Consider the following 25,952-nt stretch of genomic DNA (forward strand, 5'->3'; position numbering starts at 1 on the left):
TGCCCGATATCAGAGAGATTGTCTCATCCTATTGCTCTCACCTCTCTCACTGATTGGTAAGTGAACATCCATTTATTTTAGCCCATTTGTTTTTTTTTTCTGGTATAATAATATTTACAACAACAACACTTATCTTAGGGATGAAATGAAAGAACAGAAGCAGTGGATAAGGCAGTGCTACCAGGCCCGGAGTGGGTAATCGGGAGGACCGGGACAATTCCCGGTGGGCTGGTCTGACTTTTGGGCCGTGAGGGCTGGTGTTCAATTATTATTTTTATTTATTTATTTATTTTGGGCCGGTGTTCAGTCATGGCAATGAGTGGGTATTACATGTATGCTGTTACCGCTGTCCCTGGGCCGTCTCCACTGGCAGCTCTTTTTTTTTTTTTTTTTTGCAGATGCAGCTTGACATAACATGTCCGTGCACACCGCACACTGTCAGTGGTGTTTGTAGCCTGGCTCCAGCCCCAGAAGTGCAAGGTGTTTGCAAAATGGAAAATAAAAAGAGCAAGGGTGGTGCAGAAAAAGCGAGAATTAAAAAGAGAAAAGCACTGGAGATAGATGCAGCCAAATGTGCAAAAATCTGCAGCTTTTTCAATAAAATGAGCTCGCGGTCTGAAACGACCAATGAAGATGATGAAACGGGTAAGGCAAGATGTTGAACAAAATGCAACTTTACCTGCACACCGTTCAAGTTAATTAATTAGCCTATCAAGTCAATGAATTGCGTGCCGTTGTAACATATAGCCTGCCTAACCTAACGTTACATAATTTAAATAATAGTATGATGCAACGCCACGTAACTGGAAAACTTTGTCTTGTAGCCCCTCAGATGCAAGATGCAGCACCAGCTATGAGCCCACCACAGGTCCAGAGTGGGCAGGTAGGATTGCTCATTGAGTGAATATTATTAGAATTAATATAATGAAGAGTATGGTGTAGACCTGCTCTATATGAAAAAGGCCCTGAGATAATTGATGATGATAGATGATTCAGCACTACAATAATGAAATTGACTTGCATTTTTGACTTGAAAAAGGGGATATTTGTGTTGAGAATTATGACCATTTTTAAAATGTGATTTAGTGTCAGAGGCAGAGCCAGGAGCCAGTGGTGAGGAAGGGATAGCTGCTGTCATGGAAGGAACAGGTGAGCTAGTGTGTGAACAAGCAAGCATCAGTTCCAATATAACCACTTTCTATGCCCAAATGATAGTAGTGGCCCGATATACTGTTTATAATTAAAAGTAAGATAGTAAACAAAGCACACATTTGAAAGTGAATAGGATGAAAGTAATATGGAATAAGCCTGCATATTTTTCCATTGAAAAAATCTTAATTGGTTCAGTCAAAATGTGTTTTCAATGTCAAATATGCTAAAGCCTTACAGATTATTGGTTTTTATGTGATACAGGTGCAGGCAAGTCTTTTACAAATTTAATATTTAGTATTTTATTTATTATTTTTTTAATTTGTTGAAAAGGATGTTGTGTTGCAAAGAATAATGGTGGAGATGTGCACTCATGTTGAAATAAATCCACATTGTGAAGCAACCATTACTTGCACTGAATTGGAATTATTTTAGAAAAATAATTTCTAAAAGAATTACAAGGCTTTAGAGAACAGTGCACTATTGTAGGCTTAACATGTAAAGTTATAATTACATTATTTTAATATAATAGGTCGTGCCGGCCCTGAGCGCTACTAACAACAGCAAACTAAATTAGTTGGTAAAATTTACAATAAAATAATATTAAAAAAAAATTAAATAAAAAAAAAAAAGCAACCTTTATTGTTTGTACTAATAGCAGCAACAACATCTGCACATAAAATAACTTTTACTGGTCCAATTGAATACCAACCTTGGATTCCATCAAAAAAATAGCACTGAGACAACTCTGCTCAAAGTAACAAATTACATTCTGATGCATGCAGATAAAGGTGAATTCTCCATTTTACTTTAATAAGACATATCCGCTGCCTTTGACACTTTTGATCATGTAATTTTAATTGGTATATTATCAAACTGGGTTGGCATCTGTGGCTATGTACTGAAATGGTTCACTTCATATCTGTCTGACGGATACTTTAATGTTCATAATACTACATTACTACAACTATGTGTCTTCCTCTGCTTCCCTCTTATGTGGCATCCTGCAAGGGTCAATTTTGGATCCCATCTTGTTGTCCTTATATATGCTACCTCTAGATGATCTGCTTCACGTTACTAATTGGACTTCACAAAATTGACTCCATGTCAATCCTGATAAAACCAAGGTCCTTGTGATCAGCCCAGATTGTTTTAGTAGGGAGGTAATTTATTATATCGGGCCTCTAGCCAACAATATCAAGAGCACAACTAAAAATCTCTGCATTCCATTTGACCAACACTTGTGCTTTGAAACTCACATTACAAAACTTCAGTCCTGCTTCTTTCGGTTAAGAAACAACAGCACCAATCAAAACTATACTAACAGCCAATCACATGGAACTTCTACTACACACCTTAACCGTTTCTCGTTTAGACTACTGTAACTCCCTCTTCACAGACTAATTACATACAAGGCCCTGCATGGCCTGGTACCTGCATACATAACAGAATTACTGAGCCCTTATCCTAGCAGTCCTCCTCTCCGATCATCTTCTCTGGGCCTTTTTGTTGTTGCCCGAGCACATTTCAAATGCAGAGGTGACCACACATTTATGTAGGTTAGCGTTTTTATAAATTGTGTCTGTGCATCATGCTTTTATTTGTGTATGAATGTATGTTGGTATGTATGTACATCCTATGCCTGTTTTGTACTTTGGGATATAACTTGTGCACTTTATCCGAAATGTGAAGCGAGTTGTAACTGTGTGTTTTAAAAAGTGCTATAAAAGTTATATATGCATGTTTGCTTCAAGACATAAGTTTTCAAGATTTAACATTGTTATGACGTGCCAAGTTTGTAGTAAGAATGTAATGTTACATTATATTTCACAAATTGTGTCAGAAACCTTTTAAACACGTTGTCTTCAAAAGAGGATGTGAGGAATTATTTGCTAGACCGTGTTTTAATATCAGCCACAGTACTGTCTTTTTGCCAGACCTCATTCACTGCAGTAGCCACAGCCTCCCTTTATCAACGTGCTTTATCCACCTACTATTTAGTCCACTGAATAGTATGGGTTGTCTGGCTTCTTTTATAAGACAGTATGCACCAAGCAGAAATTATTTTAAGACTAATTTCACGTAAAAATCTTCTTAAGTTTTCCTGAACATTTTGTTAAATGAGGCCACAGATTCTTCCCTCAAACTCCTCAACTCATTCTCAGCACTCTACAATAAAAGTTAGCTTTAATTTTATGACGTCAGATAAGTCAGAATCTGAATTCAATGACTGGAACAACCAGTTAAAAACACCTTTTAGTACGTTTAAATATATTAATGTTCTCCAAAAGCTGAGGAGCACTAAAGTGGCTACCAATATGGGGCCATCTGAAATCCTACTATGGCTGCTATAACTACTCATGTACTGACCAGTGCTCCAAAGTAGATGCTTCTGTCAAGACCAAGTGGTCGTGTGAATGGCGGTCCACGACGTCGCTCAATGTAGCTGTCATCTAGCGCCAAGCTGCTGAAGTTGCGGTCCAACTCCAGTGCCACTGTGTGCCAGCTGCCGTCATTGACACGACGGCCAGAGATGCCCAACATGTCAGGATTGTCATCACCACCGTCAAGGCCACAGGCCAGCTGGAACCACAGCTTCCCCTCCTCCAACTGCTCACACACATAATTACAAACATAAATTGAATACATAGTATCAAATCTCTTGTTAGGATCATTCTTGTCTAGTCTTGACCTATGTTTCATCATAAGACTGGCATGTAAAAATGTAGAAAGTGTGAAAAATTATCATAATGGGGCATTTGGAAAAAATGCCACATATAGAAATGTTTTGAACATTAAAGGTGACATATTATGCTCATTTCTGCTTGTTGACATGGTTCCTTGATGTCTAAATGGAATGACAGTAACATGCTTTGGTCGAAAAAACCGAGGGATTGAGCACAGCAGGGGTGTTTACACACCAGTTTCACAGCCCTGTTTTAAGCGGCTGGTTTGAGTGCCTTTCCCTTTTATGCTAATGAGCTACTGCGTGCGCCGCCTACCTCTTCCTGCCGGGCGGAAGACGTGAGGACGGCATCGCGTGACCATGGCAATGAGCTATACACATTTGCGAAGCAACTTTTCTGTGTCCATGCCTGCATATAACTGATAGTAGCACAGCAGACATGTAGCAGCTAACCCCTGTCTCCGGCTCCAAAACAAAGTAGTGATTGCTTTACTGCAGGTAACGTGCAGGTCACTGTCCTTTAGCACAACATGCTAATGAATTAACGTAGCTCACCATCCGCGAACAACTGAGACATTTCACCCCGTCTCCTCTGCGTGTTCACGGAGGAACAGCAGCTCACTGTCCGCGAACAACCGAGACATTTCACCCCGTCTCCTCTGCGTGTTTACGGATGAACAGCAGCTCACCGTCCGCTAACACCGAGACATTTCAGCCCGTCTCCTCGCCATGTTCACGGCCAAGCAGTGGTTCACCGGCCGGTTAGAAGCGATAAAATCTCAATATCCTAATTCATTTTCTCAATTCACTGTCATGTTTTAAAAGACTGCTGATATGACAAATTAACGTTTGGTAACATTAACATTATCGTGAATACTACGGCCAGTAAGCCCAACGTTGATAACTTCACGTTAGTTCAGCCTCATATTTACATCGTCGGTTAGCGTTAGCGTTAGCTCATGTGCTAAACGGCCAAAGTAACACAAACTACACTGTTTTTTAAATACTTACAGTTCCATCATTGACAGTGGGTATGGATCCATCTTTTAAGGGACAATCTTGTTGCCAGTCCAGCGTCCAGTCCTGACCCTGGTTGCTGAAGCAGTCCGGCGTGAAGTGACTGGCACAGACCACAACGCTTTTGCTCACTGAAGCTGGGACATTTCCCTGATAAATAAAATGTAGCCGCTTCGCTCTGATATCCTCTTTGGTAGGGAGGCCATGTAGCGAAACAGGAGGATCCGTGCATCCGACGACAGAGCAGCAGTGCTCGGCTTTCGGGTTGGACATGGTAGTGGTCAGGCTGTCGCGTACAAGTTAAGCGAGAATGAGAAAATGGCGGATCCTCGTCCAGGTAGCTGGCGATGTGTGGGAGGAGATAGCCAGCGCCAGGACTGGAGTATGCAGAAGACCGGATTGTGACGTCACAATCCGGTCGAAATCCAAACGGCTCGTTTAGAGACCCAATCCCTGACTCCGGTAGTTTACGAAATATTGACTTAGTTGTCGAAAAATCATGCTTAAGGGGTGGGGAGGCACTCCGGATACGCAAATATACATACTAAAGCAAGGAAAAAGTGAGTTTTGCATAATATGTCCCCTTTAAGAAAAACTGTTTTCTAATAAAACAATATTTTCCAGTAATATTTTCATGAATTTTAATGTTTCAAAATACACTGTTATACTTATGGGTTTCTCAACTAAGTCTAACTTCCATCCGCCCACAGAGAGAAGAGCAACAGCAGCAGCTTGTATGCACTTTGTGATCGAGCAGCAATTATCCCTGAAAAATGTTTGAGCCGAGACCAGCACTTGTGTGTGCATGTGTACCTTTAGCATGATGCAGGGTTCAGTGTGTGTGTACATGATGATTCCTTGGCTCTGAAGTGTTCTGATCCTAAGGTTGAGTTTCAGCTCCGTCTGCAGCCGGTCAGACAGTCTGTACTTGATGTAACTGTTACCTGAGAAACTCAGAGATGCATGGCCTGCACCTCCGGCCAACACACACACACACACACACACACATACACACGCACGCATGCACGCACACACACACACACACACACACACACACACACACACACACACAATATGTATTTTAGGGTAAAATGATTTTCAAATTATTAGCACTTACTAGTACAAGTACTTAAAAATAACATTGTAAATACACCAAAAATGCTTTTTTTATCGAGATGTTGTCATTGCATGTTTTATTTTCATGAATCAAATATCTTAACACAGACTTGTGATTTTTTTCTACCTGACAGACACAAACCTGCACATTCTCCAAGTTTCCCTGGTGGACACTGGCATGCGTAGGTCCCTCTGGTGGCCTCAATTGAAACACACTGCATGTCTGCTGGGCACGGATTGCCCTCACACTGTTCTGATAGGACAGTACAGCTGGCTTCTGTACACACACACACACACACACAAACACACACACACACAGATAGAGAGAGAGAGAGAGAGAGAGAGAGAGAGAGAAAGAAGTATCACTATGAGAGCTGTACTTAAAGTTGAGTACAAACGTACTAAAAATGACTTGAGTCATGAGTAACTTCACAAATAAAAAAGAAAATTCACCAAGAACACTACTGTCTTTTATTTGATGGTGATCTCACTGATCTGTTTATTTTAACCACAGATGGTCTTCTATGGGTAAAGGTTAAGAGGTGATCAAAAAATATTAATATATTCCCAGTTTGTATCTCTCAAGTGTGAAAAAATATTACATTATTATTATACTCTACTAAGTTAAAATGATACTGTTTGCTTGTTGTCTCCTATATTGTATTATGATCAGGAAAATAAATGGGCAAATTATGTTTATGTGCATAATAGACCATGTCTGTTATACCAAAAAGTAAATATAAAGAGTATCAACAGTGTCTTTAAGTCCCCATGTTTCAAAAAAAAAATATAGGCCTATTTTTTAGGAAATAATTACCATAGGCCATGATGACTATGTATTTTAGGTTCAATTTGATGCAAGTACTCCTGGTTTATGCGTCTGGCATAAAGTATGAAATCCTGAATAATCTGTTGGAGGATTTCCAAAGTTATTACTATTGTTTTCCTATATCACATGACCCTTGTGGGTCTACATAGACCATGAATTTGCCACTGTCACATACTGTGTTTTTAAGCATAATATGTATTTTGTGCCCCAATGTGTCTTTTTCTGGGCATAAACTGTATTATGTGCACAAATGGACTTAGGACCGCTGTATGAAAGGTGACATTTTTGGGACACATAATGGAAAGGAATACTATATCACAACTACTAAGTCAACATTCCATCCACAACGTGCCTATCATAGCATGGCTGGAAGTGCATGCATAGGCTAATGTTGTCTACAGTTCCCAATGCATTCTACACAGCGGTAATGGAAAGCATTCTTTCAGAGTCGATCACTGCCTGTCACAGCAGCTGCTCTGTTTATAGTTGTGTTTATGTATATAGTATTTGCAGTGTATGTGTTATGTATAAAGTATAAGCGCATATAGTCGATGTATACATAATATAACATTTCACATTTATCTCTGATCTCCTTTTCATCTCTTTATCATACCTTTATCTATTTTCTTAATATTACCAGCTACAAGTGAATCTTGAAGGGGCATAAATGCATTTCACTGCACATTGTATTATACGCTCTGTGTATGTGACACATAAAGAACCTTGAAAATTCCTGTGATATGATTAAATCTGTCAAATTCATTTTTTTCAGAAGGCAGTGCCAAATGTGTTCCATGATACACAAACTTGGAAGCTCATGATGCATTTTGTGCAAGAATAGCATGAGACCACATCTTGGTCCCTCTCTTTACTCAGAAGGCCAGCATGTTTAAGTGGAAAGTCCAGCTCCATTGTGTGGTTACTAGCAAACACCATGATGAAGCTAGCCAAGCTATATCAGACCTCAATCAGCTTTTTCTTTAAATCTTAGAAGCCATGACGTCACGAGCAGGCTAGACTCTATAGATCTCTGTTCCAGTAGCTTCTATAACTCAATGAAATCTTTCAATAAGCATTTCTTGCATTAGTCATTATGAAAAAAATGAAGCATATTCGTAGGGTTTACTTTCCATATTCTAAGATAAATGAGCATCCACTTGCATCCTCTGTTTTAATGTCATTTTTTTTTTAGATTATTATTATTTAGATATTAAAAAAGATTTTTGTATAGTTAAACATCACTGACTTAGTGTGCACAACTCCTATAAAAACACATACTTGCGTCATCATAACTTCGCTTCATCGATATAGAAAAAACTCAAGACATAACCCGCCCTACAGACACAACCGCCTGTGACATTTAGCCCACAAAGATTTTTTTGGTCAGAATTCTGGTTTCATTCACTAACATGCTATTTAGTACACTAAAAGAGTATAGACTTTTTAGTATGTCTGAAACCTTAGCATAGAACCAATATTATGTGAAATGCATTCTATTTACAGGGAAATGTTACAGTAGACTAACACTGGACAATATTTTGACATATCCTATCCTGACAAAAACAACAACGTTACAAACAATGACGGCCAGCCACCAAGCCAGCTCCGACGTAAGGTCGGTAACGCTTTAATGTAAGTGTATAATTATGATTTCACTTACATTTTGTAAATTAATTCATTGTTGGCAGTGGTTACCATGGTTACATTTCTAGAACCGGCATGGAGGCTCTCAGGAAGTGAGATGATACACACTGTGCATCTGAAAAGATACGTGCTACATATAATAGTATTGTGTATGTAGTATATTGTATGCAATTTCAGACGCAAGGTTTGTGACTGAAAAATGGGTACACTTAGAAGAGTCAATCACTCACCAGTGCATGTGCAGCGTGAGGTCCGGTGGAAGCGTGGTGAGACAAAGCTGACACGTGGGGTGCTGTATGTAGCCAGGTTGTGTGAGTCCAGGATGATGCTCTGTTCACACTGTGCCCCGCGGCATTCCAGTCCCGAGCAGTTCTTATCTAGGATAGCTGACACTCGGAGGACTTCCTCTAGCTGCCGCCGTGATGCACTGAGTTTCTGGGTGAGGTATGCCGCCTTGTAGTACCCATCCCCTGCTGTTTCCACGGCAATAAGCATGTCCAGCTGTTGGGTCCCACCAACTGGTTGCAGACTGAGCAGGTGCACCGTGTCCTGCTGTTGTGAAGCAGCGGCCTGTTGCAGCACCTTCAATACGCTCTTCAAGTGCAATGCCACAAAGTCTTGTGGAGCCACGCTCTCAAAGCGTACCGTCACCGCCTCATGCAACATCTCTGGTGTCGCCTGCTCCACATGTACGCTTACAGGTACAGGCACAGCAAAGCGGCCATCACTAACGCTGGCATTGAGGGAGTACCTGCCTGCATCCAGCCCTCCCAGGGCGATGATCTTGCCATCGCGAGGACTGATCTTAAAGAGACTGCGCTGGGCTGGGGGGGCATGGCCAAAGGTCAGTGCATCATAAGGGTCAGCGTCAGTGGCGTGCAGCTGGCCAATCACACCACCAGGAAACTCATCCTCCATAGTGACAATATGAACTTGTAGTGGCAAAGCCACTGGCCGGTGGAGGCTCTCCTCAATCACCCTGATTGTAAGCATGGAAGAGGAAGACAGACGAGGCTTCCCCGAGTCTGTCACCTGGGAGGAGGAGGGAGAACAGTGATAGAAAAAGAGCTCATGATAAAAGACAGGAGAAGATACACAAGTGGAGAGGGCAGGGGAAAGACTTGATACCATTTCTAATTGGTGACATCCCTTAATGATCTTTATTTCATCAGGAAGTCCATCTGTAGAGGTGGTACGTAAAGGGTTACATTACACTCGTTCAAGATGAGCCAGTTGTCACAATGCATGTCAGTCAAATTGGTGTCCAATCCGGATTTACCCTGATGTCATATACAAATGGGTACCGAAAACCTCATGAGAGTGAGGCGGACACAGTTTTTAGAGTTAGATGCAGCAGCGGCTCTTCATTTACTGCAGGAACAAGGACATGATGGGAAACTCCTAGTTCTCATCTAATCTAATAGCTCAATGGTTTATATGTTGACTGCACAATGTGACATTTTATAGAAACACATATTTTAGTTGAATTAGAGGGATTTTACATGCAGCAGAGCCAGGTAAGGAATGGCCACTGCAGTATGGACACAACTGTAAGGGGCACACACTCCACCAGGTGAGCTATACGACAAAATAAAACATGGTAAATGCTAAAACATAATAGAGAAGAGTCATAAGCAAGCTGACTTGTGAATGGTAGTTACACAGCAATATCTATCTAAGGTTAACTGGCATTAGTTATCATTAGACACAGTATGCTAGTGATCAATTACAGCTTTAACAGCAAAACCTCTCAAAGTATGGATTTGAGCATGGTTTTTGCTAAAACCAATTTTGAAAGTATTACTAAAAAAACAGCACCCTACAAAAGTATGTGTGGACCTACTGTGAGAGCTTCCATTTGTGCATAATGAGCAAGCTATGATTGCTTATGCTAATGGACGTTATTGTGAACTTCTTGCGTTTTTTATTCTAAAAGGCATGAAGTGATTGACAAAATCATTATTTTTTTTTAAATCATGTGATGCTACAGACGGTTGACTGCAGCTGCACTACAGGTGCAATGTTAAAGTGTAACTCTCGCCAAAATGCAACCTAGGCTTTTTTTGTGAATGTACCCAAGTCAAACCTTCGTGTAAAAGCATAATTACGACAAAAAAAGCGCCACTTTTAAGATTAACCGTAGTTTCGTTTTCAGGTCAAAATCATTTTCAATTGCGTGCTGGGGCAACTGTATGGTAGCATCACAATCGCTATTTTTAAAACACTAAGAAGACTCGACACAACATGAAACTTTGCTCTTAGTATCACCAGGGTCTCTACACATGAACACGAGCATTGAGAACATTGTTTGTGTACACAGAGTTTATTAAAAAGAAGGTTTTTGAACAACTCACGGTAGCAGTCGCTTGCTCCGCTCACCACCGTCCTGTCAGTTGAGATGCGTCGATCCCCGAGTGCGGCGTAACATGGAGCTTTCTCCTTCATGTTACGCTGCACTCGGGGATTGACGCATCTTGACTGGCAGGACGGCTACTGCTACTGCTAACGTGAGTTGACTCGGGTACATTCACAAAAAAAGCCTAGGTTGCATTTTGGCGAGAGTTACACTTTAAAGACCAGTTTGACTCTACCTGTATCTGAATAACATATTCAGTTGCCAGGTCCCTTCTGAGCACTTGATTGGCCACCAGTGTTCCATCTTTCTCCAGTACAAACTCTCCACCTTCGTTTCCTGACAGGATGCGGAGGTCAAAGGGTGGGCCATTATGGGAGGAATCCTGATCTGTGATGGACAACTGCAGGATGCTGGTGCCAATTGGCTTGTTTTCCTGGAAGTGGAGATGCACCATTAGAAGGACCTACCTGTCTGTGGGTACATTTTGTAGGGCGCTTTATGTTTCAGCAAGATGATGCATTCAAAGTACTGAATAGTAATTTCAATTTTTAGTACCCTGAAAATACATTTGGACTGCCTGTCGGTCATTGGTAATGATAACTGACACTTCAAATAAACTTTTGAATACTCTTTCACACAGAATGAAGTGTGGAATTTGTCCTTCATCTCTTTGGATTGGTTTTCGCAAGCTCTCTCAAATTCCAGTATGAACATAAGGAATGATAATATCAAGCAAAAATCAATGTGCCACTGGAGACCAGATTTTTGTGTAAAAGGTCAGTTCACCCCAAAATGAAAATTCTGTCATTACCTACTCAGCCTCATGCGTATTGGAGACAGGTAAAGTTTCGTAGTCCATAAAACATTTCTGGAGCTTCACAGCAAAACAGCGTTGAAAAATTCTGCTAAACAACTGAGCTGGAGACATGTTTTAAAGCATTAAAAAGCAACAGAAAAAACATAAAATGGCTCCATACAGCTAGTCTGGCATAATCCAAGTTTTCCGAAGCCCCGAAAACCCAAGATGAATACATTATTTACACCCATTTTTAAGCTGACATCTTCACTGTCATTGTTCAACTAAATGCGCTCGCACCTACTGCATCTGAAGAGGGTACATGAGCTCAGCTGCACAATAATGTCTTTTCAAATCCATTTGGGAGATGTGGATTGTGCCAGACGAGCTACATGGAGCAATGTTTTTTTCATCGGTTTTTTTTATTAACATTTTCCCAACAAGTTCCCAGCCACTTCAGTTGTTTCTGAGAATGCTGCAACGCTGTTTTGCTTTAAAGGTCCAGAAATGTTTTGTGACCAACGAAATTTCTCCCAACTTTCTATCGGCATGGATATGAGTAGATAATGACTGAATTTTCATTTTTGGGTGAATTTACAAACACTTGAAAGTTTGTAATCCTATTCTAAAATCTGTTACTTTACTGGGGTAGACAAAAATTAGTAGTATTATATTTACAAACCTTACCTCTAATTTCACTCAGATGCAAAGTATTTATTTGTTTATTCAGCTATTCTTACAGGATTTGTACTGAATGTTTTAAAAGGGGACCTACTAAGGCTTCTTATGTACGGGCCCGTGATTTTTGTGCTGCACCACCAAAGTTGGAATTATTCTTACCAATTAATGAGTCACTGAATTTTTGTCAAAGTTTATTTTCAGTAAATTTTGCATTCTTATGTTTGTGATAAAATTTAATAGCATGTCGATTGTACGGTTTACCTGTGTGACAGCAGTGAGATTGGCCGGAGAGAAGATGGGTGGGTTGTCATTGATGTCAGAGATATCTATGTTGACCATCACGGTTGAGGACATGGGTGGGATTCCACTATCTAGAGCTCTGATGGACAAAGAGTAACTAGGAACCTAGAACGACAGACACAATGGAAGATACAAAAAGCACAAAACAAACAAAATAAAGAATAGGTCATATAGGTCATCATATATCATGGTCATAGTGCCTTTGATGTCACCCATAGGTTTCTGAAAGCTTGCATTTTGGCCGTCATGGCACTTAGTGTAGCCAGAAAATGAAGATTTGATAAAAGTAAAGTTGTTTCTGTTAGGGTTGAGGTTGTATGTACAGATAGGGGAGTGTCATGTCCCTTCAGTCAGAGTCCCTTCTTGTGGTGAAATAGTAAACTTTATCCTGAGAGCGGAAGTAGAGGATATCAAAATCTAAATGTATTCTAGTGCCCATGACATTTTTGTTATTCCATTCTATATTATATTATATATTCTATATTTGTCACTGATAAAAAATAGGACCTAAATAGAAAACACTCAAAGGCAGGCAGGTTGAAAACAAAAAGTGACCTTTGATAAGCTGCTGTCCAAAAAGTAAGCAACAAAAACAGGCTGGGGCAAATCCACTAAAAAACAAAGAGAAATGAGAATACAAAAACCAAAAGTACAAACCAAAGAAGCACTGGCAACACAGATGGGAGACAATGCTGGAAGCATTCACTACTTATGTTCTTCTACGGATTCAATGTTTTCTGCGAATAATTTCCCAATTTAAAATGAATGGCGGAAACTCACATTTTCACACTTTTTCAAGCATTTTCAACTCTTAACTATTCATTAATTTTTCAGCAATCGGACCAACAATCCTTCCACATTTTTCAACATATTCACTCCATTCAAACATTTAAATATCCATCTCGATTAAGACATGACTGCTTCTACATATCGTATTAACATCATTCATAATTTCAGAGATGTTCAACATTTTTCTGCGATTTTTCCCATTTTGCCAAAAAGACAGATTTATCAACGAGTGCAGTTTAAAACACAAACACGCACAAATGAAGTCAACCATGCACACGTAAGTGTGCACACATGACTACACACATAAATCAAACAAATACAGCCACAAATGCGTGCTTAAGCACGCACCCACATGCATACACACAGACACGGTGACATAGTGCATTTTCAAACATTTTAACTATATCCAACTGTTATCTTTTCATTCATTCAAGCCAGAAAGTCCATTTAAATGTTCCAAATCATTGATACATGGTATCATACTTGGTATGATCTCATAGTTTCTACCATATCACCATTTAAATGATAGCAGTTACTGTCTTTCAGGGAGAAGCATGATAATGTGAGGTGAGCCTCAGCTAAAATCTCTAAATCTCTAAAATCAACTTTCTCAGTCAAATTGACTTACAACTTAGTTACCATCCCAGTGGCAACCAATAACAATTGGACAAAGACAGAGGCAGATGAGTGCAGTTTGACACAAACTCTCACACACCTACCAACACTGTCAAACAAGCATGCGTCAGACCATACTTGTGTGACATCATCTCCCACAAGATTCTCCCTTTCTCTCCCTCTCCTTGGATCTGCCTTTAGTTTTTATGCCCGAACTGCTTGGAACTGGTTACAGAGCACCCTAAAAGTTAACACCTTGATAGCATTTGCTGTATTTAAATTCATGAATTTAAACCACTCTATAACTGGATTGTTTGTTGTGCATTGTAGCTTCTATGAACACTATTTATAAGGGTATTTGTACTGGTATTTGTATTTATATACTTTTTTTTAAATTCATAGTTATTTTTGTATTTCATAATATTTTATTGTCTTTTTATTCAACTGCCCTCAACAATAATCACGTTAAAATAACGGTAATAATTTCAGCATTACCATGGTGATGGCTGTACATGCATCTTTACAGAGCGCTGGTTCAAGACAAGGGGAGGAGAACACTGGTTTACATCAATGATGCTTGTTGCTCAAACGCAGTCAAAGTAGATGGACAATGTTTTCTCAGATGTTGCCCTATTGAGGTTTATCATCCATATTATCCAAGAATTTATTTGTGTGTTAGTTGTTGCTGTGTATGTTCCTCCGAATGCAAATTCGAAAAATGCAATACATAAACTGAAGTCATTAGCAGTCACAAGACAAGACAACTGCATGGAATTTTGTTTGTAACAGTTGGTTTTAATCAAACAGGCCTCAGAACTGGTTTACCTGAATTCCAGCAGGTCCACAAGTCAACCTGGGCAAACAATACCCTGGACCATGTTTACACAAACATTCTTGGCAGCTAAAGCCCTCTTTTGCCAACATCATGGTCAATCCCTGCTTCTGCTGCCTACTCACTTCTAGCTGATGAAAAGGCGAAAGCCATCAGAATAAACAGTTTAAGTATAGACAAATGACGGTACAGCAACTCAACAGGCTTGTTTTGAATGCACAGACCGGCACATGTTCAGGGATTCTGCCACCAAGGAGAACCACATCAGTCTTGAGGAATATACATCTTCAGTGACATCATACACCAGCAAATTGGTCGCTGATGTGGTGATCACAAAGACAAAAAGATTATTTCCCAACCAGAAGTCCTGAGGAATTAAGTTGGGAGTGCTCTTTCCAGATCCCAAAAAGCTGACTTTTGATCAGGTGACAAGGAAGCATAAAATGCAACTAGAGCAAGACTGAAAGCTGGTATCAAGAAGACAAAGAGGACACATCAGCAGAGAATGGACAGAGACCAGTCCTGGGTGTCCACCAAGAACACCAAGGATATGTGGGAAGCAATCAGAACTATCACCAGGTGCAAAAGCAGGAGTGCCCTCGTCATGGAGAAGGCAACATTGCCCGATGAGCTTTTTACATTTTGATGCTTTCTTTGATCTCCTCCACAAAGAGTGATCTGTAAAGTCTACTCCACCTCCAGGGAAACTGCCACTTCAAAATCGATAATGGACTTGGAAAAAATCCTGCTGAGTTCGAATATAAGCAAAGCTTCTGGCCCTAATAAAATCCCTGGTCACATACTAAAAATATGTACCAGTCAACTAGCTGAAGGCCTCCACTTAGTCTTCACACACCTGCAGAATAAGAACAACTACATTAGAATATTTGTTGATTTCACCTTAGCATTCATTGCAGTCTCTCCCATGAAACTGATGGGCTTGAGTAATACACTCTGCATACACATATTGGACGTCCTCACAAACAGAGAGCCCAGAGAGTTCTGATTGGTGGTCACACCTCCTCCACTCTAGTCCTGAACACTGAAGCCCTCCCAGGGCTTTGTACTCAGCCACCTCCTGTCCACACATCCATGATTGCACTCCCTGACACGGAGAAAATTCTGTTGTGAAGATTGAGGATGGCCCTCTGATCATTGGCTGAATTTAAATGATGATGAGTATTCATATAGGAAGGAAATGTATAGTCCTTCACACATCAATGGTACCAATCAAACAAGCATCACTGATATTGCTAAAGCGAGGTGTCTGCAATAGAGCCCAAAGAATATCTAGCCTAATCTTGTCTCTAATCTAAAACATGCACACACTACAAGACCTGAAAATAACGGCACATCACACACTACAGGATGTCATTAAGATTATCATGCCAAATACATATTTCTCCCATATTAGCCTCTCTGCACTGGCTTCCCGTAAAATCCAGAATTGAGTTTAAAATCCTCCTCCTCACATACAAAAGCCTTTAATGACCAGGTACCAGCATATATTAAAGACCTAATAGTACCCTATTACCTCTCGCCCCTCCTCCCTCCCTCCCTGGACTCTGAGTTATTGTTTAAGGGGCTGGTCTCTGCGCATCTTAGGGCTGAATGTGAGCATTATTATTTTGTTATTGAACCTTGATGTACAGAAGGTGTGGTGTGTAGATGGCTGTTTGTAGCTTGAGGGGGACTGATCTGGTTATCTGTTTTTGAAAAGGTTCTGTAATGGGATGATTTTAATTTGTGTGTGTGTGAGTGTTTGTGTGTGTGTTTGTATGTGTGTGTGTGTGTGTGGGGGGGGGGATGTTCAGTGTCCTGAATAGTGCTGTAATGAGTACCTAGACATGTTTGAATAAAGGTGGTTAAAAGTTAAGATATTTCTCCTCCAATTGTCGGGAGGGGCGATTAAGGGTTAAATCAGCTCAATACTGAGCATGGCCTTAGACCTGCTTAGCAGGGAGACAGGGGCGGAGAAAATAGAACCACAATGGCGGTGAAACATATGTTAACACACACTCACGTAGACACATATGCGCATATACCATAAGTATTAATGCATAGACACATTAGCATTGCACACACACACACACACACACACACACACTGACTGACTGACTGACTGACACAGAGGGAAAGCTGCTGCTCTCTGTGTGATAACCCCGAACACACTTTCATCAGCCAAAAGCTTTGATCCCCCATACGCCCCTGCACTCTTTTTCTGAGCACACTCTGAAGGCTCATCGACTGCATTCATGAATACTTTATGATAGGAATATGAACATTTCTGAAGTGTTCAAGCACTGTGGAGAAGAAATTGATAAAGAAAGTGAAGATGAGGAAGAAGAAGGGTGAAAAAACAAGTTTCCTGCTGTAAATTAAAGTGCTCATAATCAGAGTTGCTTTCTGTGTGGTTCAGCTGCCATCTGGTCAGCGATCCATCTTGTAGCAAACCAGCACCCAGTGACCCGCCAGCAGCCAAAAGGCTCCTTCTTTACATCAAAGATGGGCAACCATGAGAGCTGACAGCCTCAGGTATTCACTCAGAGCAAACATTACAGCAGTTCATTTCATATGCTGGCTTTTTATGCCTGCGTAGAGATGCTCAACAGCAATTTCACTGTGATTGTATATTATATGATTACATGTGAAAAATAAACTTGATTGATACAGTTACATATCATACAGACTAATCAATAGAGTGTTTTGGGAACATGAAGTATGAGGCAATAATCTGTTGACTAAAACAAAGTAAGAGGCTATACTTTTAGCGGCAGTTTTGAACGGGTAGGTTATAACAGCTTATCTTCCTGCAAATATTTCATGAAAAATTATTATGTTACTTTAGGTTCTGACAGTTCAAAGTCCGGTTGATAAAATACACATATTCTATCAACTACAAGGCTAACAAATTATTATTTAATATCATATCGTCCCTTTTTTATGACCAGGGTATAATGTGCAAAATATTTAGTCAGTTTGAACATTGCTTCCACCTTAAAATCCCAACTGTTTCTGGTTGCAGATTAAATTAGCTGTAATTAATAAGCTCTAACACTGTAAGAAAATTGCAAAAAGGCCAAAATGAAGCTCTGCTGATATCTCTTTACTGTGCCCTCTGCAAGTCAAAGTCTGTACTCAGAGACAAACACATACATTGATGTCGGTACATTTAAGGTTTTACAATGAATATAAAACATTTCTGCCATAAACACTTGGTATTTTTGCAGTTCAACAACAGCAAAGTGAGTGCTTACTACTTGAACCATCAGTTTATTGCATTATATCAATTTCAGGAGTCGGACTCTCAACTTTCATATGACGTGAATAACTTTAACAAAAAAGCTGATAAACTTTAATACATTGAATCAGGATCTTCAGTATTTGGAGCAAGAATCTCATTAAAAGTTCTGCTGCAGCTGTTATTTCAATTTAAAATACATATTTCATAATATTTAAAATAAACAATATATTCTGCTTTAGCATCCAAATGCACATAAAGCCTCATGAAAAGCTGTACTCCACTGCTACATTCAAGTGTGACTGTGAGGTACATGTTGTGTAAAGTTTTTTTTTTTTTTTACACTTTTTTGTAGACTAAACTCTCAAAGTGCCTGTGTATGTATGTGTGTCTGTGTGTATGTATGTGTTTCCTCACTGTCTCACGGTCCAGCTGCTTGTTGACTTTGATGACCCCACGGAGTGTGTCAATGAAAAACTGGTTATCTCGGTCTCCGCTGATGATGGAGTAAAGGATGGCTCCATTCAGCTGACTGTCGACATCCTCTGCTACCATCTGCAGACACACACACATACACAGGCAGGGTTAGTGAGTGTTTCAATTTAAATGGTCACACATCTTGATAATTTATCCCTGTCCTATACTGGACTAAACATACGTTTTATAAATACAATAAAAAAATGTTAATACAACAAAAAAACATTTGTATTTGATTCATATAGCATTAATTCCTTATGAGCTGTACAAATATGAACCTTCCTCTGTTCCAAATGTCTCCTCTTTCAAACTTTCAGGACATACAGGTTTCTATGGTCACAGAGACTTTGATGTTCAAAGTAATCAAAAGTGATCAAAATAATCTATATGCTCACACCAAAATATTCTGATTCCAGGACTGTATACTTGATTAGTCTGTAAAACAGACTAACCAAGTATTATTCCATCCATCCATCCATCCATCCATCCATCCATCGGTCCGTCCGTCCATCCATTCATCCATCAATCCATGTGATAGCGAAATCCCAGTGAATCTACTCTGAGCTTCCTCTGGATGTCTCTTTTGGTCACTACCCACAGCTCATGACCATAGGTGAGGGCTGGAACATAGATTGACTGGTAAACTGAAAGTTTTGCTTTTTTGCTCAGCTCTCTCTTCACCACAATGTTCTTGTACAACATCTCCATTACTGTTGATGCAGCACCAATTTGCCAAACTACTTCAAGCTCTATTTTGCCATTACTTGTGAAAAGAACCCTGAAATGCGTGAATTCCTTTGCAGCGAAGCAAGGAATCTGCATATGTAGATGCTGACTCTCACCCCAACCACTTCACACTGAGCTGCCAACCACCCCAGTGCCTGTTTTAATGCATCACACTCTGTTGAAGCTAACATAACCACATCATCTGCAAAGAGCAGAGATGCAATTCTTAGGTCCCCAAAACGGACATTTTCCTCCCCATGTTTGCACTTTGTAATAGTGTCCATGAATATCACAAACAAAATCGGTACAAGGGACAGCCCTGGCGGCGGACAACACCTACCTGAGACAAATTTGACTTTGTACCAAGGTTATGGACACAGTTCTCACTTTGGTTTTAAAATGATCAGATGGCTTGTATTAACAACACCAGTATCCTATACCTTTCTTTCTCTATTCAAACGACAAAAAAGGTAACCCAGTCCTCTTTCACACAGATAGTATATAAATCTCTTTTGAGATTATGCTGTTCTGCAGTGATTCTTAACAATAGAAAAAAAGAAATGGAATAAAAAAAGACTATGGAAAAGATAATACGATGACTATATGATATCAAAATGTCTGCTCAAAAAAGCTATCACTAAAACATATAACAGCTCTTTTATACAAAGAAAGTAAATACTAGGCCATTAGGAAAGTGATGAGCAACTGCAGCAACATACAAGAAAGGTCAGAGCAGACTCCATCTGCTGAGGAAGCTCAGGTCCTTTGGGGTGCAGGGGGCACTCCTGACAACTTTCTATGACTCTGTGGTGGCATCAGCCATTTTCTATGGAGTAGTCTGCAGCAGTAGAGCAGCAGCATCTCAGCAGCAGATAGGAAGAGACTTGATAAACTTATCAAGAAGGCCAGCTCCATCCTGGGATGCCCTCTTGACCCAGTGCAGGTGGTGGGAGAGAGCAGGATGATGGACAAGCTGTCATCGCTGCTGGTGAAGGAGTCCCACCCCCTGCAGGTCACTATCACCACACTGCTCAGCTCCTTCAGCGACAGGTTGATATACCCCAAGTGTGTGAAGGAGAGGTATCGCAGGTCCTTCCTTCCTGCTGCTGTTAGACTGTACAACCAGCACTGCTCCCAGTAGACCTCACATGTGCACTGTGCAATACAAAACTCTAGACATATCCACACACTTTCTGGTTTGCACTAATTGGACAATTTTTAATACCCATATTTATTATTTATTGTTTGTAAATAATAATACCAAACTGTTTATACTTACACTGTTCATATTATAAATACTATGTCATATTGTAAATACCAAGTTCATATTGTAAATACTATGTATATACAAGTTAATTCTATTTCTTATTTCTTATTATATTGTTTATTTTTTACTTTTTATTATTGTTTAAGTGTGATACTGTCCTTTGGCTGCTGTGACTAAGGAATTTCCCCATTTGCGGGACAAATAAAGGAATTCTGATTCTGATTCTGATTCCGATGATCAAGGGGATTCTCTTTTGACTATGAACATCCATAGCAAATTTTATAAATACATGGCCATTGGCTGTACAGATATCTTGCTCTGGATGAAAAGTACTGTATGGTATTTTCAGACCACTTCCATCCTCAGGCCTCACAAACATGCAGGTAAAGCTCTGATTGGAACCTACCTGGACGACAGACTCTCCAATAGTAGCGTCCTCTGACACCACTGCATTGTAAAGGTCAGAGCTAAACATGGGTGCATTGTCGTTGACATCTGTCACATTGATGTTCACCGTGGTGATGGCACTCAGTGGTGGCGTACCGCCATCACGAGCCTCCACTGTCAGGAAGTAGTCCCTGCAGGTCTCATAGTCCAGAGACTGGGAAACTAAAATGGCACCTGGGGAAGATGAGGACAGAGGGGGAACAGAAATATGCATTTGAGTAAATTAAAGAGAATATTTTAAAGCGAAACATCATGAGGGAGAGAACAGAAAATGTATTAAATGTCTACTGTCAAATAAAAAATCATCATTTATACACATCATTTGGGTGTTTGTGGCTACTTGAAGAAGTTAAAGGTCTAACAATCGTCTATATTTTTATTAGTCAGCCCAAAAAGTTCTAAAAACACATCAATCACATGATCCTTTATTACCATGAACACACTGTGTAGTTTATTTTGACTCAGTCTCACATACAGTCCTGCTGCTCCAAATGGTCACTGCATGGAGCACCAAAAGTGCTTTATTCCACTGATGACAACAGTCCACACCAAATGCACTGTCTTTGTTTGTGTCAGGTGTGCTAATACTGTAGTGGCTGACTGTTTTGGAAACTAATGAGCCTTTTTAAAAATGAAACATTATATTTATGTTTCTAAATATTTATGTCTGCAGTAGAGTTTGAAAAAACAACCAATAAATAAATAAACAAACATATACATCCAGTAGGTGATTTGTTAATTTTTAACAGGGGGGATTGCTCAATGGGAGCACCACCCTGCCCCGACACACCTATGTACACCTCCCAAAGGACATTGTTGACGCCTTAACCATAACTGTGAAATTTCTAATTCTACAACTCCATTTTATCCAGTTATCTTCCTTCTCTCCCTACTACAATTGTCTTTTCATAACTGTATTAAAGTAATGAGTAAATACGCCTTTAAATTGTATGCAGTGGACTGAGTTTATTCAGGCAGGGTTTTCTCATGTTTCTCATAATTCACTACAAGCAGGGTCATTTTAAGTTACATGACCCCTTGGAATTTTTTACCATCTAAATTCCTTGAAGGACACACAATGAACATTGTGCAAAATAGTAGAGGCTCACCGATTCATCGGTAGGCTGATTTTATCGGCCGATATTAGCCTATCACAGATATATCGGTATTGTCTCATATATTGTCCGATATGCACCGATATGAAAACCTTATATTTAAAAACTATAATGCAGAAAAACATGCTTGGGCTAATTTATAATTGGTGTAATGACATAGTTTGTCCAGCAGAGTGCGCTTCAATGGGGGATAAAACAGCTGGTGTCAGGAAATGTAACAGCTACCTCACTAATGGTTGAACTATAAACAGTAGGCGATTTGAGGGGGGATGAGGGGGGATGCCGTCCCCCTTGTTAACAAAATTACCAAAAAGCATCCCCCTTGTTAGCCTGCCATCACTCTCCATCCCCTAGTAGCAGGAAGTGTGTTACAAATCACAAGCGGCCGCGATCGACGGCGCACAGTGGAGTCCAGCCGTGCACAGCTGCTTTGTTCCGGCTGCCTGGTCGTTTTTTGACGGAAGCCGCAACAAGCTACACAGAGCAGATCGCGCCGGCAGGAAGTCAGAGACACAGGAACGGCATAGAGCATCCGGTCAATTTTCAAAATAAAACACTGTGTGTCCTAGTTACTTTTCAGATAACATTTTTTTACAACCTTTATTCCCCAGTGAAAACCATGTAGCCTATCTCTAAACATGGTCATTTTTAATGGGAATTATTAATTAACTATTAAGTGTTCCTTAATGGTTGAGAAATTGTTCCTATTTCTTAAGCTAAATTATTATATTGTCACAAACTGAAAACAAGCTGTTTTGTCTGAGCTCATGAAAAGTTGAGTATTTAGAGATACAATGTTCTAACAGGGCAGCAATGCTACAGACATGATTATCTTATGCAATATGATGCATTGATGTGTATTAAACTACCCAACAGTGTATAAAGTAGTTAAAATTATGACAATCTTTAACATCTACAGCCAGAAAAGCAACGTAAACATGAATGCAGCACTACTGTAACATTAATGCAAAAACATTATAAAACCAATAATAATAAACATTAATAGGGATCAATTTTCTACACAATGAGTATTTGAATATACTGACACTTTAAGTCCTTTTTTCTGATAATGTTTCTATACCTTTAATTAAATAAAAGTATTGACTGCAAGAATTTTACTTGTGGTATAGATTATTTTACAGTAAATTCAAAGTACTTTTACCACCAGTGCCCTCTCTCCTTCTCTACTGCAAGTCTACCCTTTATCAATTGACGATTTTTATAATGTTGCAGCACCCCTTCTTCCTGCGTCCATACCTGTGTCTCTTTTTTCAATTCTGTTCCAATCTTGGTAATGATGTGGCTTAATATTTTTAACTGGGTTGTCATGGATTGATATAAAGCCTTCATGAAACTTGGAAAAACCCACAGGGCAAAGTAAAGATGAAGCCTCTTAAAACTTCGCATTCTTCCATGACGGGGCCCTAACCGGTGCATGATGGGTCCGTGCTCGGACCTGGAAGAGTCCATGACTGGATTGAGATCCCCGCAATGACGTAGTGAACGTGGGGGCGAATCATAACACCCCTAAGCACCATGTGTGGAAACCAGCTGCAATGGTTTATCTATCCACCAGGCAGGAATGTAATTTTTCATGCTGTTAGATTACTGCTAGACCACACCGTCAGGTGCATGCAGAAATCCGAGAGCAAACATTTTTCTTGCCACAGTGAAAATATTATATTTGAAAGGCTAAATGCCAACAATCAGAATATTTCGTTAGGTAAAAATGTTCAATATATTTTGACTTTTGGACTTTTCAAGTGCAGAGGACTTCATGATCATAAAATAAAGTCAATGACAACAGATGTACTATGTGATCACAGATCTTTTGTTTTGAGTCCTGTCTTTATTGAATACTCTAGCTGTGGAGAGGAATTAAAGCGAGGAGACAATTTCCATGAATGTGGATCAATTAACAGAAGTTATGAGTGTCCATCAGTATGTCATATGGTGCTTAAGCAGGTAACAGAGGAAAGCTGGATCTAGTGCCAATACAGATTGTATTACTGTTGAAAAAGTGTAGTCATTCCCTACAGACAGCAGTTAACATTTCCAAGTCAGGCGACAGACTACAGGTGTGAATGCATGTCACTTTTCCTATGATGGAATCAACAAGGTTTCCCCATAATTAAGCAATGTTTAATATTTTCCCTGACTTTTGCATCAAATTTCCAGATGGGGAATGTAGCTCACCTTTAGATCATTTGAACCAGCCTTCATGATTCAACTGAGGAACTGTGGAATTGTCCTGCTGTTCTTTTGGTTCTTCACTGAACATTTCAAATCTAAAGTGAAATGTATTGTACAGTCTTAGTGCAGTGTGACATGGCATCACATCCCAAGCCACATTGCTGTAGTAAGTTTGTGCAAAGCTGTGTCAGCCAAGTGACTTCTATTGGCATTATATTGTCACACATACTATGCTATGCACACATGCTATGCACAAATGCATTAAGTCTGTGGCAAAAGTGCCCCATACTCACGCTAAGGCCTTTGCACGCTGCCACGCAGTAATTCGCTATTCCAATTCATTTCAATGATGGAAGGGCAGAAGAGGGTAAACAGTTTCAGCCATGTTGGTAGGACAGATTTTGCTCTGCCATTCAGAGTTCACTGTGAGGGACTACTTGTCTATTGCTGACCAATCAAACAGAAGTGGGCAAGCATTGTGGAAATAGCAGGCATCGCGTTTCAGAAGCAAACATGGAAGAGCTGATAATGTTTGTGCCTGAGTACCCGAAGCTGTACAACACAGCACTAGCCTTGCATAAGGACAACCAGAAGAAAAACTTGGAATGGGACAACATTTCCACCAAAATACAGATTACTGGTAAATTGCCCAATTCGCCGTGACACTACACATCCAGCAGACATTTAGCAACATTATCATCCAATCAGATGATCTCATGTTTATGTCCACCTGATTTAAACATTAATAATTAAGTCCCTTTACCTCAGACCAGCTTCTGATAAAAATATCAGGATGGTCAATGCTTCTCTGCACTTTCAGATTTTTAATTGAAAATGGCTGCCTGCTTCGGCTGAAATATGGTATGAAAATGGAGATTGTGGATTGTAAAATCAAAACAATGAGGTAATAGAGCCCAAGTTGCTCAGCAGCACTGAAGGGATATGCAGAGTTGATGTTATTTCTCTGGTTTGTCACTATGAGCAGCAGTTTGTACATTACACATTGTCATTTCATGCAAAAATAATGATCAGTACAGCTTTAAAACATCTATGTATAGAATTTGAAACTACATTTCATTTTTTTTTAACATAACACCTTGTGGATGTTAATAATAATATAAATATATATAAATATTATATATAAATATAAATATAAATGAAATGAGGGATAGCTACTGCAGAGATGTGCTTAGCACACTCACCAGTTAGTGGGTGGATGTGGAATTTCCCATGCTCATTGCCTGATCGAATGCTGTAAGTGATCTCAGCGTTGGTTCCTATGTCCTTGCTGGCGGCATAAACTCTCAGAACCTCTGTTCCCACTCCTACATCCTCCGGCACTGTCGCAAGCTGATCACGGCGCTCAAACACAGGTGGGTTGTCATTGATGTCCAGCACAGTGATCGTGACGTTGACCAATGAGGAGAGGGGCTGCGGTGAACCCAAGTCAGACGCAAGGACTGTTATCTGGTAAGCCGGCTGAACCTCGCGGTCAAGAATGCGTTCAAGGACCACAATGCCTGAGGACTTATCGATGGAGAAGGAACCTCCTGCAGAGTCGGCCAGGGAGTATATCACCATACGGCCCGGACCTGCTGCAGAGCAGAGAGAGGTACACATTAGAGATTTAAAGCCTGAAGGGATATGCAGTAATGAACACAGTGATGACTGCTTCT

General features: G+C 40.0%; 1 protein-coding gene across 3 annotated transcripts in view; it reads right to left on the minus strand.

Moving 5' to 3' along the window:
- The window catches only part of fat3a (FAT atypical cadherin 3a), a 208,623-nt gene that overhangs the window by 66,387 nt on the left and 116,284 nt on the right, over positions 1 to 25,952 (minus strand). For 2 of the 3 annotated variants that reach the window (XM_073493718.1, XM_073493717.1), the window contains 9 exons: positions 25,479 to 25,868; positions 20,928 to 21,142; positions 18,469 to 18,606; positions 12,536 to 12,679; positions 11,033 to 11,230; positions 8,672 to 9,473; positions 6,117 to 6,245; positions 5,666 to 5,826; positions 3,520 to 3,759 (listed from right to left, as the gene is read on the minus strand). In XM_073493718.1, the coding sequence (XP_073349819.1) occupies positions 3,520 to 3,759; positions 5,666 to 5,826; positions 6,117 to 6,245; positions 8,672 to 9,473; positions 11,033 to 11,230; positions 12,536 to 12,679; positions 18,469 to 18,606; positions 20,928 to 21,142; positions 25,479 to 25,868 (2,417 nt within the window). Of the gene's footprint in view, positions 1 to 3,519; positions 3,760 to 5,665; positions 5,827 to 6,116; positions 6,246 to 8,671; positions 9,474 to 11,032; positions 11,231 to 12,535; positions 12,680 to 18,468; positions 18,607 to 20,927; positions 21,143 to 25,478; positions 25,872 to 25,952 lie in introns of all 3 variants that reach the window. The other variant, XM_073493710.1, reaches the window with a different exon arrangement.

This window comes from Pagrus major, chromosome 2 (assembly GCF_040436345.1).
Source record: "Pagrus major chromosome 2, Pma_NU_1.0".
In the NCBI taxonomy this organism is placed as follows: Eukaryota; Metazoa; Chordata; class Actinopteri; order Spariformes; family Sparidae; genus Pagrus; species Pagrus major.